The sequence below is a fragment of the Periophthalmus magnuspinnatus genome, chromosome 19 (assembly GCF_009829125.3).
Source record: "Periophthalmus magnuspinnatus isolate fPerMag1 chromosome 19, fPerMag1.2.pri, whole genome shotgun sequence".
In the NCBI taxonomy this organism is placed as follows: domain Eukaryota; kingdom Metazoa; phylum Chordata; class Actinopteri; order Gobiiformes; family Gobiidae; genus Periophthalmus; species Periophthalmus magnuspinnatus.
Window position 1 is genome coordinate 17,230,973 of NC_047144.1, and position 16,757 is coordinate 17,247,729.

The 16,757-nt window shown below is 41.1% G+C and overlaps 2 protein-coding genes across 2 annotated transcripts in view; one reads left to right on the plus strand and one right to left on the minus strand.

Annotated features, from left to right (window-relative positions):
- The window catches only part of dock1 (dedicator of cytokinesis 1), a 361,518-nt gene that overhangs the window by 187,256 nt on the left and 157,505 nt on the right, over window positions 1–16,757 (minus strand). The window lies entirely within an intron of this gene.
- Window positions 1–16,757, plus strand: part of LOC117386865 (inhibitory synaptic factor 2A) — a 31,984-nt gene that overhangs the window by 4,496 nt on the left and 10,731 nt on the right. Inside the window, exon 3 of the mRNA XM_033984238.2 lies at window positions 5,391–5,462. Coding sequence (XP_033840129.1) covers window positions 5,391–5,462 — 72 coding nt within the window. The remainder of the gene's footprint in view (window positions 1–5,390; window positions 5,463–16,757) is intronic.

The window sequence follows — 16,757 nt, forward strand, 5'->3', positions numbered from 1 at the left end:
TTGGATCTATGGAGAGGCAAGCAAGTAAAGTCATTGAATAGAGGCAAGAAAGCTTAATGTCATACGGTGGAATATTCAAGAAGTGGCATCTCCACAAAAAAAAAAGGAGGAGGGGGTTAGAAATGTTACATACTGCATCTTTAACACCACCAACATGACCTTAAAGGGAGTATGAAGGAGAAGAGTTTATAAATATACCGTTAATGACACTTTCGGCTCGGCTTTCCCAGAGGAGGCCTTTCAAAATGAGTTCCTCCATTTTGTGTGATCAAAGAGTGAGGCGTGAGATTGGGGACAGCGAGGAGGTGTTAATGGGAAGGGCGGAGGCTTGTGGCAGTGGCCTGTGTTTTCCATCAGTGGCCTATTGATTTGTAAGTCAGAGAAGAGCAACCGAAGGAGGGACTGACCTTCTGGACCGGACTACGCTCCCAACACTGTAATAGGAGCTCCGGTCATTCAAAAGTAACAGCAAAAGTAACAGTGCTTCGGACACGAGTTGGCTTTGAGTTATAAAGTATATATAAAAGTTTGGTTGGTTTGGGATGTTTTTGTAGGGATAACACTGCAGCCTGGCATTAAAGTGGTCTATTTCCGTGGAAACGAGCAGCAGGTGATGCCAGCAGGGCAAGCTACGGGTCAGGTCTATGGAGAGATGTCCTCCCTCACAGTTTCAAGGTCTTTTTAAGCAATAAAAACATGTGAAAATGAATAAATGTGACATAGATAGGTTTAATGTCATACTGTGGAGCACTCCCAGCCGAGATGTAGTATCACCATGGAGACAAGCAGATAATGGACCACTCGAAAAGTTACACACGACATTTATACTTAGGTGAATTAGTCTGGTGAGTTATAAAGTAGAAGTCTGGTTGGTTTGGGAAGTTTTCGTATGGATAATTATTTATAATGTGTTTTGAAACTACAGCGAGGCATTAAAATGATCTATCTCCATGGAGACAAGCAGGCGATGTCAGCAGGCCAAGTTACAGGTCAGGGCTATGGAGAGATGTCCTCACTCACAGTTTAAAGGTCTTTTTAAGCAATTAAAATATGTGAAAATAAATAAATGTGAGATAGACAGGTTTAATGTCAAACTGTAGAACATCCTACAATATCAAAATTATGTATCTCCATGGAAACAAGATGCCATCAGGCCAAGTTACAGGTCAGATCTGTGTAGAGGCGACATCACTCACTGTAAGAATACCAATTTGTGGGTATTTTTTGCGTAATAAAACACATGGAATTGAATAAATGTGAAATAGATGCCTTTAATGTTATACTATGGACCATTCTGGGCAAAGCAATAGCATCGCCATGGAGACAAGCACGTAACGGACTGCTCAAAAAGTTGCACATAACATTTATACTTAGGTGAGTTGGCTCGGTGTTATAAAAGTAGAAGTGTGGTTGGTTTGGGATGTTTTTGTATAGACAGCTCTGTATATATGGACACTGTGGCGCTGAGGAAAGGCTTATTTTAGTTTCATTTCATTTTTGAGCATTTTAAAATCACAATGTTGGACTGAAAAGGTAGAAACTGAGAAAAAAGCCCAAAGGGAAAATACAGAAGCAACAAACACATTGGCGTCTACCCCCTATACTATTCTATTACTTTGAACAATACACAAAAAAACTATAAAAATACTACAAAAACATTCTATCAGTCTCTGTACACAACATATTTATACATAAGTGTCTTGCCCAACGACATGAGGATAGTCTGCACTGGTCCGAGCTGGAATCTAACCAACAACCAAACACCTCTCAATCAATGCTTTTCAAAGTTTAAAGGTATAGTATGTAACTTTTCCAGTGAGAGGGGTCCACAACCTTTTTGTCTTCATGGAGATGTCATTGCTTTTTCTGTAATTTTCCACAGAATAGTATTACATTTCTTGTATTTAGTCCATTGTATACGTTTTCATAGCTGAGGATTACTTTGAAAAACATGCATTCTTACTGTAAACAGGTTCGTCTCTCCACAGATCTGACTTGGGCTGGTGTTTTCTCTGGTTGTTTACTAAATGTACCTCCAGAATGTAGCTATTTATTACATTAACTAGACCAGAATGACTCCTTTATTACAACCATAGACTGTATGTATAAATGGACGTAGCTCACCCGCTAGCTGCCATGTTCCATCGACTCTGGCTTCCATTCGCTTTCTATTGAAAAACTTTGGCCCCTCTCTCTGTAACTGCTGCTGTCAGACTCATCATTTTGGTCTTAAAATGTTCGTATTAAACCGCTCTACATGATCTTGGAGTATTTATTTCACTTTTGTGTCCGTAAATCAACATATGAACATTAATAACAGACAAATCAGGAGCCTTCTTTCCCCGAGGTCACTCTCGCTAGCGTTAGCAACAGGTTTGATTGATAGCGTTGAAAGGGAGCGAGCGGTTAGGAAGAGGCGTTACCTTCAATAGCCTCGCTCCGGATTGGCTGTTTGGTTGCTATGATACTCACGGTTGGAAATTGACTCCAAATTAGCCGGTCTAACTGCTCTAGCCGAACACTGTGGGTGACGTCACACTCAGTCCATTTCTTTATACACTCTACGGTTACAAAGCAAATTTAAATCCGAACATAAGTTAAATTCCTGTATCATATTTACCCAGTTATCCAAAGAGTTACTCACGCCTCCTTAGACACTGGACAACTCCCCCAGACCATAAAGTCCAAAAAACAGCCCGTCTAATGATTACACGCTAGGCTAAATGTCAGCGCTTCTGAGACTGTTAGCAACACGGCTACGTCATCTCTCTCTTCCTCAGTAAATAAAAGCCGGCTGTATCAAACCTCATAATATACCTGTCAAAACACAATACGCCAAGGAGAGGATAAGAACGACAAATTTATGAAGGAGGTTAATTTTTAGAGCTTTTGGACAGCGCGACAAAATGAAAGAGGATTGGAAATGTCACCAACTGCGGGAGATTCAGGAGCTACCGTAGAGTCATTCACACAGGTGATATATACAGCTTATAAGAAGGGGTTTGACTATGTGGAAACTCCCTGTCACTGAGGTAAGGTCGACTGCGTGTGGTGAGGAGGTTACAGGTTCGAATCCCCATCTTTGTCTGGTTATAGTGGTTCTGTTTCATTTAAATTGACCCGTATTACGCTATTTTCTGTGTTATAATGTTGTTTTCTCGTCACAAACAGAGCTGGAGCTGTGTTTTGCTTCATTCACACGTTTAACACACAACGGGTGGATAGCAACGCTGTCAATCAAACCTGTTGCTAACGCTAACGAGAGCGACCTCAGGGAACAATTTGTCGCCTGATTTGTCTATTATTCATGTTCATATCTTGATTTACAGACGCAATAGTGAAATAAAAACCCCAGGATCATGTAGAGCGTGTTAATACGAACATTTTAAGACCAAAACGACAAGTCTGACAGCAGCAGTTACAGAGAGAGGGGCCACAGTTTTTCAATAGAAAGTGAATTGGAGCCAGAGTCGATGAAGCCGGAAGCGCGCACAAGCTCGCTTCCTGTTTGAAACGCAAGTAAATATGTAAATTACTGGTTAAACCAAATGCAGAGGAAAGGTTTTGTAGATGTATTTATGGATTATACATGTACACAGTTGGGTTTGATGCACAAATCTGGCATTTGAACTAAAATGTTTGATTTTTTTCTCACTTGGCAATTAGTTCATTCAATTATAATTCCTAAATCAAGAAAAGTATTGTAGCTGTGAGCGATCCAGCCAAAAATCATGACATTTAGAGTCTCTATTCTGACATTTTACGGCTTAATTAGAGCTAATGAGGAAACTAGATTAATTAAAGGTACATGTGAATAAACGTGCCACTTCGCTTCATTATCTGGGACGCAGTGAACCTGGAGCTGGCTTTGAATGCGCCCAGAGCCAGACTCGTTCATCTGATCCATCCCATATGACCTGTGATCGGTCAGAGCGGGAGACCAGCCGCCTCTGGGGATGCCCACGGTCAACACGACTCTGCATTCACAAATAGAAGAGGGGGCGGGATGCAGGGATGAAGGGAATGTTAAGGAAAAAAACTGAAAAAGAGGGGAAAAAGTGGAATCGGTTTGGAAAAAGTATCGAAAATCAGATCCTAATTGAAGCTAAAATTAGTATTGACACTAGATACTCATTTGGGCAGGTATCGATGCTAAAAAAGTCCATAAATTAACCCACCAAAGTCATGCTGCTCGTCCATTCAAAATCATATTAGCTTTTTCTGTTACTAAATGTGCACATATGAAGCTGTTACTTTTAGCTCAAAGGTGTTACTGTTCTGTTTTGTGTCATTTCTTTGCAGTTTTACTAAAGGAAAAGAGAAATTATCTTCTCTAGACCTGATGACACTGGCAGACTTGTACATGAGACCGTAGACTGTACATATAAATGGACGTAGCTAACCTGCTAGCTGTTGCGTTTCACAAAGGAAGCGAGCATGGACACGCTTCAGGCTCCATCTCTGTAGCAAATAGAAACAGTTTTATAATAAGTGCAAGATGAGGTTTAATGCTGTACTGTGGATCATTTCAGGATGTTACAAGCAGGTGAACGCTTATAGTGCGACTTCAGATTTAAATGTTTATATAACTTAAACCCAGGTGAAAAATGAGTAAGTCAAAAGCTGAAATGAATTGATCTAATGCATAGACTGTGTACAGAAGTGGACTGAGTGAGTGTGACGTCACCCACAGCGTTCACAGCCACAGTTTTTTAATGTAAAGTGAATCAGAGCCAGAGTCGATGGAGCCGGAAGCGCGTCCATGATCACTTCCTATTTAAGTTTATATATAAGGGACTATTTCAAATACTGCCAGAATACCTAATCTGCTTGTTAGTCAATGATACCGGAACATTTAATAATACCAGATCACGTGACTGCATAAGGACGAGCCGTACCAGAACTGATACGGGAAAAAAAAAAACTTGACATGTTGGTGACACAGTTGCAATTTAATAATCTGATAACAAACTTTTATACACACACCTGCACTTGTTTTTGATGTTTTATATGGACTTTTGATTATTTTTTTAGCTTATATTGTATTTTAGACAGGGCGCCCATGAAAAAGAGAACCCAAGTGCTCTCATTGAGTCCCCCTGTATAAATAAAAATACATCAATTAAATAAATAAATAAATATTTGGAACACGGCGCTAGCAGTTTAGCCCATTGTCCATTTATAAATACAGTCTATGGTCTTGTCCGAGTCCAGACGACCAACGCTGAAACCGTCTCTACATTGCACCCCTCCTGGACGAATGAGGGATAACACTGTCTATTTACAAAAACATTAAACACCTTTGGAAATGTTGATTTTGTTGATTTATGGGGTAAAAGTTGGGTTTTGAACTGTTCCTTTGTCTGACTGAAGTGTTGTGTTCTCCTCAGACTCTCGTATCGGACCGGGCAGGACACAGCCAACTGTGACACATGCAGGAACAGCGCGTGCATTATTTACAGGTGAGCACCAGTCCTCTTCAAACGCCAATGACCTCCATAAACCTGGCATCAGATTTTTTTTTTCTTCTCCTAGTGGGAATATGAGAGATGGAAGAGCTATAGAGATCAGGATGGTTGAGCTGCTAATGAGCACACAGGGAGGAGTGACATTTATGGATCTATTTCTATACATCTCTGTCTCGTTTGTGTTCTTTTACTTCATCGGAAATAGGATTGTTAGGTAAAGATTCTGACAAAAGGTGTTTGTACGATTCAATTTGAAGGTCCAGTGCAACAAGTGAAGCAGGAAGCCACGCATTTTCTACGGAGGTTGTAGCGTTAGCCATGATTAACTGCTATATGGGTCAAAATGTTGGCAAAGAATCTAAAGAAACGACCGATCGCATGAATTAACGATAGGTTGGAGGTAGAGATGGGATCAGGCATCGGCTCCACGCATAGACTAAGTGAGTGTGACGTCACCCGCAGTGTTCGGCTCCAGTCGCATGAAGCTCATCGAGGCTAGCAGTTATAGCGGCTAACTTGGAGTAGAGTTCGACCGTGAGTATCTTAGCAACCAAAGAGCCAATCTGGAGCCAAACGGTTGAAGGTAACGCCCATTTTGCTTAACAACGCAGTCAATCAAACCTGTTGCTAACGCTAGCGGGAGTGACCACTGGGGAAAAGAAGACAGCAGAAATGACATCAGAATCTTTGAAAGTAGAAACCCCAAACACAGAAATATTAATCTGTTTCACTAATCCTGGTGTGGTGGCTAAGAGAATAATTATAATGTGGTATATTAACCTAAAAAGGCCTGTTTCTTGTTATAAGTGCCATTTTGAGGACTTCCAATACAGTTGTCCCTCACTATATCACGGTTCGCCTTTCCCTGTCTCGCAGATTTTTTAGTGTGGTTTTGCATGATTTTTTTTTTTTTTTTTTTTTACAGTGTATGAGCGTGCATTGTGTTCTGCGTCCTGATTGGCTGTTGGACTGTAGACCATTGTCCATCAGTCTCCTCTGTGCCGTGTCTCCTGTACAGTACAGAATGTGTTCAGACAAATTTACATAAACATTAAATCGCAGTGTGACTCTGAAGTGCTGTATGTTTGCAAGTTTTCTCCCCGACAAAACCCACAATGTCGATGAAACGTTCTGCACCGACAAAGACGCCTACGAAGGTTTGAACTTTGCATTTAAACAAGAGAGAAATGTGAGAAAAAGTTAATGTCTGTCTGAGAAAAGTGTATAAAGTGTGTGGTGAGGTTTTACAGCAAAAACCATATAGAATAATTGTAAAAAATAAAGCTGACTACGCCGCGGATTTTGCCTATTGCGGGTTATTTTTAGAACGTGACCCCCGAGTAAATGAGGGACCACTGTACTGAAATGTTCATTGCTCTGTGCTACCAAATTTTCCCCAATCTGAAATAATAAGAATGAGTAATGCAAAATAAGGCGTTTTGGGTGTCCTGGAAGCCGCTGTATAAAGCCACTGCCTTATTATTATTATTATAGTTGAATAAACACAGATGCCGCAGTTTTGTTTCCATCCCTTGGTTTTAACATAGGCTTCATGATTGACTTCAACATAAACTCCTTGTTGCCAAATCCACCATTATGTTCATATTTGGCAAATTTTGAGCAGAGCAATTAATCAAATTTTAATCAAGATGGAGATTGTGTCTCTTCTAATCGTCAATGATCAGCTCGGGCATTTTTAATCAAGAAGTCCACAGCCAGTACGAAAAAAAAATGCACTTTGAGCCGTTTAAAGGAACAAATTTGGCTTTTTTGTGTTAAATTGCACTGATTAAAAGTCTTGTTTATGTTCAGGAAATTCATTTTGCTGGTTTTATACGTTTTAGTTAATGAAAAACTCAAATCCAATCCAAAATTAAAGGTCCTAAATTACACAAAACTGACTCTTGTAGCTTTAAGTCATGTTCTAATGTTGTTACCTCCTCAAAAACAGACCTGGAGTTGTGTTTTGTTTCATTCACACATGTTTGAGTTTATTATTAGTCTGTCTACATCTCCAAAGTTCAAAATGCTCTGTTCCACCTTGTGATGTCATGAAGTGGTAGTTTTCAAGTTAACAGCTCCTTTTACCTTTAGTTCAGTAGAGATTGGCAATTCCAGGGCTGAAATGATCCAAATGATTCTAGTGAAGGTGTATGGAGTTTAAAAACACAGTGGAGCACTTCCTGTATTACCACATGATGACATCACAAGGTGGAACAGAGTATTTTTTTTTTTGTCTGATGGTTTGTGTGTTAAACATGTGTGAATGAAACAAAACACAACACCAGATCAGAAAACAGTGTAATATGGGCCCTTTAAGATTGGAGAGTTGGAATTCCAGCTCGTTAGTACTTGGATGGGAGAATGTTGGGAATACCAGGTGCCACAGGGGGCGCCGTATTAAATACTGTTCAAGACACTTCACCCACATTGTCTAATATGAAAGTGATGAGTGTTGGTGGTGGTCAGAGGGGCCCATGGTGCGGATTGGCAGCCTCGTTTCAGTCAGTCTGTCCCAGGGCAGCTGGGGCTAAAATATTAGTTATAATATTAGTAGTAGTAGTAGCAATAGTAGTATTAAGATTGATCAGTGTGATATGGTGATACATTTTGTTTTGCAACGATTTTGTAATGATTATACTGATTATTATTATCATTATTATTATCATCATTACCATTATCATTATTATTACTACCATTATTATTATTATTATATTATAATTATTATTATTACCATTGTTATTATTAGTATCATTATTATTATTATTATTATTATTATTATATTGTTATTATATTATTATTACCACCATTATTATTATTATTACCGTTGTTATTACTACCATTATTATTATCATCATAATTATTATTTTTATTATTATCATTATTATCATCATCATCATCATCATCATCATCATCATCATCATCATCATCATCATTATTATTATTGTCATTATCATTATTATTATTATTACCATTATTATTATTACATTGCCCTACAATGCTCTACATTCTAAACCCGGTCACATCTCTGCAGACTTTCCCAGTTCTCCTTCAGCTCAGTCAAAAAGTACTTAGCACATCCAGTTCATCACAAAGCCACCGGAGCGTGCGCTTTAAAACTACAGACAGATACACTTTAAGATGGCATGAGCAATGGGCCGTGGAGGTGAAATTAATTACCGTCAAAACACCAGGAAATGGGGGCCGCGTGCATCGTTACCGTGCCGTTACCGTGCCAACAGAGCAGCCGCACTCAAACATTCAGTTTGATGTGTTTGACGTAGATGTGCAAAGCCAAAACTGCTCTGCTCGTTAGGTTTCTGTTTGTAGGCGCCATTTTGAGGACTTTTTTTAATGTATTTTATGGGGTATTTTATGTTTAGAAGACAGTGTGCAGTTACTCAACATATTATAAAGGTTTTCTCTCGTTAGCTTAATCACAATCATCTCGTTTCATATTTTTAAGTTGTTTAAAACGAGTATTGACGTTTACATTGAACACAATTAGCTCATTGCACAACAGCGCCCTCATCCTCTCTGTTAGCGTCACTACTTCCTGTCCAGTTTTATCTCGTTGGAGTCGGAGCCAAGTCACGCTAAAATGAATAAATATTTAAAGATCAGGCAGTGGACAGGGGGCTAAGGGTGGGTTAGGGGTCAGAGGTCAGAGGTTAAGGTGTCAGGGTCAGACAGTGGACAGGGAGCTGCAGGTTAAACATAGTAGTGGAAGAAGTACAGATACAGGAGCAAAAAATACTCAAATAAAAGTAAAAGTATCACATGAAAAAATCTACAAAAATTAAAATATGCAAGTACCCCTTCAAAAATGTACTTTGAGATCTAATAAAGCTTCAAATGCAGTGGTTTTGATAAAAGATTTGAGCTGAGTTTTGTTCAACAGAAACACTGAATAAATCGTTTTCACTTTTTATTTGTATATTTTTGTTTAAATTATGAAGGAAAACCTCAGCCTTTTCAGCAGGTCTCGCACAATAATAAAACTACTTTTACTTCTCCTGTTCAAAAATGTGGTGGAGTAGAAAGTACAGATACTGCTCTCAAATGTACTGAAGTAAAAGTAAAAAGTATCCACTGTAAAAGTACACAAGTGACAGTTAGCTTGGAGACACATTGCACTAGCTACTGTGCACGGAGCCTATTCTTTAAAGTAGTGCTGTCAAATGTTTACTCTGCTTCTGAGTAGAGTACAGAAATATGGGCATAAAGAATATTTTATAGACAATATGTGTCTCATTTACTTCAATTTGGAGCCCAGTTCTACATTTTGAATCTCGACAGCGAATATCAAAGCAACCAAAGACCCAATGTGGAGCGAGGCTGTTGAAGGCTGTTGCTAACTCTAGCGGGGGAAACATCGGGGGAAAGAAGGTGCCGGATTTGTCTGTTATTAATGTTCATATCTTGATTTACAAACACAATAGTGAAATAAAAAACTAAGGATCATGTAGAGCGGGTTAATACAAACATTTTAAGACCAAAATGACGAGTCTGACAGCGGCAGTTTTTCAATAGAAAGTGAATTGGAGCCGGAAGTGCGCTCATGATCACTTCCTGTTTGGAACATGGTGGCTAGCAGGTTAGCTACGTCCATTTATATATACAGTCATTGCATATGAGTAAAAACCACGTCAATAGTGTCTTCAATCGACCTGTCATAACACATTTTGAAGTTTTATATATATCGCTGAAGTAAATATAGACGCTAAACAATCATATTGAAATTCATTTACGCAGCTTTAAACCACAAAAACTATTCTAAATCCACGATATTGTTAAAATCATGAGCTGGAATAAATAAACAGCAGTGTGTTTGAGTCTGTAATGAGCCAGAAAAGTTATTTATTCAAACTTTCACGGCTTAAATTTTATGATACAGCCAAAAAAATAACCCAAAATGTCCCAGTAGCGCAAAGAAAAAGTACACGTGATACACACTGACCCCAAAAATATAGTTCCATCTTTCATATTTAGAACGATAAGTGGATATAGTGATAATGGAGCCAGGCGTCGTCTTCCACCCACTGACAGAAATACTTCAAAACTACCACAGTGTCCTTATTACCAGTGTATGAAAAATCAGGTTTACTTTCTGATCCCAAAATAATCTCTTCGTGTTTTGAAATGATAAACTGGTTTATACGGCAGCCTAAATGCCTTGAAAATGTCAAAATTACAGCTCTCAGCTCTGCCTCCTACACTCCAGTATTTTGGGAATCCAGGTCGTAATATCGCATTAATGACGAGCTGCTGCCAAAGCCCCGGTCGTTCAGGTACACAGCGCACCGCCAGCCGCCACTTTACTTTAACGCCGCTGTATTACGCTAAAGTGGCCATTTTAACCCATCAACGCTCCGATATGTGTCCTCATCAAGCTCATACCCGAGGAGTTATGTCCCAGTAATCGCGCGTATCGAGTCTCCCTCTGGAGCTCCCAACGCCTGTAATGTTCCACAGTGCGGCATTATTAACCTTATTTGTCTTGATGGAGACTGGAAGGTGATGTCGTTAAGCGAGACGAGCAGAGTTACGGGTCAGATCTGTAGTGGGATGGAGCGAGGTGGCACCTGTTATGAATGTTATTCCAATATCGCCAATGTGTTTAATGCCATACTGTGGAACATTCCGGGCAAAGCAATGACATCTCCGTGGAAACTAAACAGCGCCTTTATGTATTTGAGCAAAATGTGTCCTATGTATCGTATAAGCAGTTCGAGGTCAAAATAAGTTAGCTATGCACTGTTAGCATTTAGCCACGAAGTGTTTTCTTGTTTGGCAATGAGGAAGTGTGCGGTTAGCATGCTAGTTGTTAGATTTACCATAGCAAACATAAAGAAAGAACAAGAAAACGGCAAGATATCCTGTTTAGTATTAAATGCCAGGGAGAAGAGGTGGGTTTTCAGTCTAGTCTAAAACTGCGTTAAAGTTTGAGAAGATCTGACAGGCAGAGGGCGCTGTTCCATGGGAGGGGGTTGTACACAAGAGCTGCAAGTCGGTATGTGAAGATTATTTGACTAATCGATCATTTATTCTGGTTCTTATTAAATTATAAGAAACGAGTTACAAGAATCGTGACAATTTTGGAAGGAAAAGTCTCTTCAATCCAAACTAAACTCCAAAAAAAGTTCATTCAAACGTTTAGCGCAGATTTGTACTGTTTTAAAAATCTGTTCTTGAGGTTAAAATAAATCACTTGTAAACCATCAGCATCTGTTACAAAATATTTTTCTTGCGTGCGGATCAGAAAGCGTACGGTCAGCATGCTAGTTGTTGGCATTACTGTGACGGCAAATTCTGCTCTGGTTTCTGCTCTGCTCTGGTGAAAAGAGCTTATAAACTCATCGTGGTGAATAATTAGGATGTTCAGAATGGATAAGGTAAGTGAGGAATAACTTTGAACCACATAAAATAAAATAACATAAAATTAACGTAAAAATCAGTATCAGGTACAGGAAAATCAGATGAAAAGCTATTTAAAAGTAGCTTAAAATTTTATCTAATCCAGTTAAAATGGCAAACCTGGCTCATCCATTTCTTTCCTGGGGCTTTAACATTTCGCTGACTACACCATAATTAAAAAAAAAAAACGGTCATATATCCTACCCTCCCTCCGCTCTCACCTGACGCCAGCCTGTGGTCTCTTGAGCGAGCGTGATCTTGATCGTCCTTGTCGTCAACATCATAACTCAGTCTCCCCTGTCTCCATCTTGTTATTGTGGACCACCCCTGAGTTTGCCCGATGTAAAACAGTTCGCCAACTTAAGAGATAGATGGACTTCAGTGGAATGTCCTTGCGCTGGGCTGGGGGCTCGCGCAACGACGACAGTGATTGATCCGATGGCATATGGCACTTTTGGACTCGAAACATCCAGTCTCTATACTCTGAGTGGGTAATATCGATCGGCCCGGACTCCAGTTACAGCTAAAAGTTACAGAGACGACTTTCATGTTTGGAATCCCAACTGTGAGTATCATAGCAACCAAAGAGCCAATCAGGAGCGAGGTTGTTGAAGGTAACGCCCCAAGAAAAACTGACAATGATTGATCCGATGGCATATGGCACTTTTGGAATAGAAACCTCCAGTTCCTTTACTCTGAGCGGGAATATCGATCGGTTCGGACTCCAGTTACAGCTAAAAGTTATAGCGACGAGTTTCATGTTTAGTTGCTATGATACTCATAGTTGGAATTCCAAAGAGCCAATCTGTAGCAAGGATATTGAAGGTAACACCCCCCTGAAATGCTGACAGTGATTGATCCGATGACCTCCAGTCTCTATACTCTGAGGGGGTAATATCGATTTGCTCGGACTCCAGTTGCAGCTAAAAGTTATAGCGGCAAATTTGGAGCCGAGTTTCAAGTTTGGAATTCTGACTGTGAGTATCATAGCGGCCAAAGAGCCAATCAGGAACGAGGATGTTGAAGGTAACGCCCCTCTGAAACACTGATAATGATTGATCCAATGGCATATGGCACTTTTGGATTCAAAACCTCCAGTCCCTTTAATCTGAGAGGGTAATATCGATCGGTTCGGACTCCAGTTACTCCAGTTACAGCTGAAAGTTACAGCGACAAGTTTCATGTTTGGTTGCTATGATACTCGCAGTCGGAATTCTAAAGAGCCAATCCGGAGCGAGGATGTTGAAGGTAACGCCCTCCCTGAAATGCTGACAGTGATTGATCCAATAGCATATGGCGGTTTTGGACTCGAAACCTCCAGTCCCTTTACTCTGAATGGGTAATATCGATCGGTTCGGACACTAGTTACAGCTAAAAGTTATCGCAACGAGTTTCATGTTTCGAATTCCAACTGCGAGTATCATATCAACCAAAGAGCCAATCAGGAGCGAGGATGTTGAAGGTAACGCCCTCTCTGAAACGCTGACAGTGATTGATCCGATAGCATATGGCGGTTTTGGACTCGAAACATCCAGTCCCTTTACTCTGAGCGGGAATATCGATTGGCTCGGACGCCTTCAAGAATGGAACATTGGGAAAGCGATAAGGACGAATCTACCCCATTATGAAACCTATAGACTGTGTGACATGGTTTTACAGGAGGTAGGAGCATATGAAAGTATCGATTTGTACAGATGGGATAAGAAACTAAGATGGCGTCCACAGGGGATAGTATACGAGAAATGCAAGTCGCTATTGTGCTTGCGTCTCTATATTATATAATTATTAAGATCCTTATTACATTTTAAGAACTACTTTATAGTAATCAAGACAAGGTTGGAAACAAAAATGAGTCCTTTTAATCCAATCTAAACTCCAGAAAGGTTAATTAAAATGTTAAGTGCTGTGTTCTCCGCATATTAAAGGAGCTGAACCAGATTTGAACAAAAAATGTGAAAAACAGAACTAGGTCACTTTAAACATTTGGCAGTGCATCAAAGTTATTCCTGCCTCGCCTGATGCATTCTGAGCATCCTAATTATTAATCACGAGAACTTTTCATAACCAGTGCGGCGTTTGCGTTTGGTCGTCACGGTAACGCTGAAAATAAGTAGCATGCTAACGGCGCACGTGCTGATCCTCGGACAAGAAAATGCTTTGTGGTTAGATGCGGGGTCTTAAGAGCTGCTTAGCAATATTTCTGCACATTTTACTCAAATAGAGAGGGGGAAAAAATCAGGAACAGGCCCTTTACAACAACTAGCAAGCTAACCCGTGCACTTCCTGATCATCGGACAACAAAACAGCTGTCTAGTCCCATGTGGCCTTATATTTGTGTGATCCCTCAGTGGCCCAGGTAGGTTCCATAGTGTCCCATGTGAGGAGAGGACGGAGAGAAGGAAAAGGAATGGAGAGAGGGAGAGAGGGGAGGAAAGAGGAGATGAGAGAGAGGAGGTATAGAGAGAGGAAGGAGGGGGGAGGGAATAGAGAAGGTGAAGGAATGGAGAGAGGGGAGGAAAGATGAGAGGAAAGACGAGATGAGAGAGTGAGTGACGGAGGAGGAAGAGGAGAGAGAGAAAGAGGAGGTATAGAGAGAGGAAGGAGGGGGGAGGGAATAGAGAAGGTGAAGGAATGGAGAGAGGGGAGGAAAGATGAGAGGAAAGACGAGATGAGGGAGTGAGTGACGGAGGAGGAAGAGGAGAGAGAGAGAAAGAGGAGGTATAGAGAGAGGAAGGAGGGGGGAGGGAATAGAGAAGGTGAAGGAATGGAGAGAGGGGAGGAAAAACGAGAGGAAAGAGGAGATGAGAGAGAGAGGAGGTATAGAGAGAGGAAGCAGGGAAAGGGAGTAGGGAAGGTAAAGGAATGGAGAGAGGGAGAGAGGGGAGGAAAAATGAGAGGAAAGAGGAGATGAGAGAGAGAGGAGGTATAGAGAGAGGAAGGAGGGAAGAGGGAGTAGAGAAGGTAAAGGAATGGACAGAGGGAGAGAGGGGAGGAAAAATGAGAGGAAAGAGGAGATGAGAGAGAGGAGGTATAGAGAAAGGAAGGAGAGAAGAGGGAGTAGAGAAGGTAAAGAAATGGAGAAAGGGAAGGAAAGACGAGATGAGAGAGAGTGAGTGAGTGACGGCGGAGGAAGAGGAGAGAGAGAAAGAGGAGGTATAGAGAGGAAGGAGGGGGGAGGGAAGAGAGAAGGTAAAGGAACGGAGAGAGGGAGAGAGGGGAGGAAAGATGAGAGAAAAGATGACATGAGAGAAAGAGGAGGTATAGAGAGAGGAAGGAGGGAAGAGGGAGTAGAAAAGGTAAAGAAGGTGAAGGAATAGAGAGAGAGAAAGATGAGAGTGACGGAGGAGGAGAGAGAGAAAGGAGAGGGATAGTGAGAGAGGAGGGAGGAAGAGGAGCTTAAAGAGGAGGAATAGAGGGAAGATGAGGAGAGGGGGAGGAAATAAAGAGGGTCAAGGAATGTAGGGACAAAAAAGAGAGAGAGAGGAGGGGAAGAGAGGAACGAGATGCCTGCCATTGTCATATGCAAGTAGTAGATCTTTATTTTCACAGGATCATATTTTAGTCTGAATGTTTGGACCTGAAAGATGAGTTTTTACTGAGGATAATCTGTTTTATGGGCTTGTATCTTACTTGTTTGTTTTGGATAAATTATTGTTGCCGTGGTTTCGACTAAAATAATTGTAGACGGTCTGAAATGTGCCAAACTGACCCCGGCTCTTCCTCGCAGGAGTCGCACTTGGCTCCGTGAATCATGTTGATTGGACACAGTCAAATATAGATGTTTGATTCACCGAGCAGCAGGAGCAAATGTCAATCTAATTAATGAAATCTCCATGAAAACTATGAAGAGGAGGAGGAGGAGGAGGGAAGAAGAGGAGGTGGGAAGAAGAAAAGAAGGAGGAGGCGTGCAAGAGGGAAGAAGAGGAGGGAAGAAGAGGAAGAGGCGAGCAAGAGGGAAGAAGAGGAGGAGGAAGAGGAGGTGGGGAAGGAGGGAAAAAGGGAAGAGGAGGAGGAGGAGGGCAAGAGGGAAGAAGAAGAGGAGGGGGAGGAGGGCAAGAGGGAAGAAGAGGAGGAGGAAGAGGAGGTGGGGAAGGAGGGAAAAAGGGAAGAGGAGGAGGAGGAGGGCAAAAGGGAAGAAGAGGAGGGCAAGAGGAAAGAAGAAGAGGAGGAGGGCAAGAGGGAAGAAGAGGAGGAGGATTAGGAGGAGGGCAAAAGGGAAGAAGAGGAGGGCAAGAGGAAAGAAGAAGAGGAGGAGGGCAAGAGGGAAGAAGAGGAGGAGGATTAGGAGGAGGGCAAAAGGGAAGAAGAGGAGGGCAAGAGGAAAGAAGAAGAGGAGGAGGGCAAGAGGAAAGAAGAAGAGGAGGAGGATTAGGAGGAGGGCAAAAGGGAAGAAGAGGAGGGCAAGAGGGAAGAAGAGGAGGAGGATTAGGAGGAGGGCAAAAGGGAAGAAGAGGAGGGCAAGAGGAAAGAAGAAGAGGAGGAGGAGAGCAACAGGGGAGAGGAGGAGAAGGAAGAGGAGGAGGAGGAGGGCAAAAGGGAAGAAGAGGAGCAAGAGAAGGAGGGAGAGAGGGAAGAGGAGGTAGAGAAGGAGAAGAAAGAGGAGTTAATGGGGCATTTTGAAGGTCTATATTTTTTAAAAAGTGTGAAAAAAGGAGGAGCATATTGTTCCAGTCTTTAGGTTTTGGGTCATGTTGCTGTTTTAAATGATTTTATCCAGAGACAAAAATAATTGTTAATTGTTAAATCACACAAACTTCTGCAGTGGATCCACAGACGACACTTAACATGATTCAGGACACATTTATTTACAATATTTGAAAGATTCTGTATGTATAATTTATTGATATCTAGTTCATATTTAATTTAAACCCA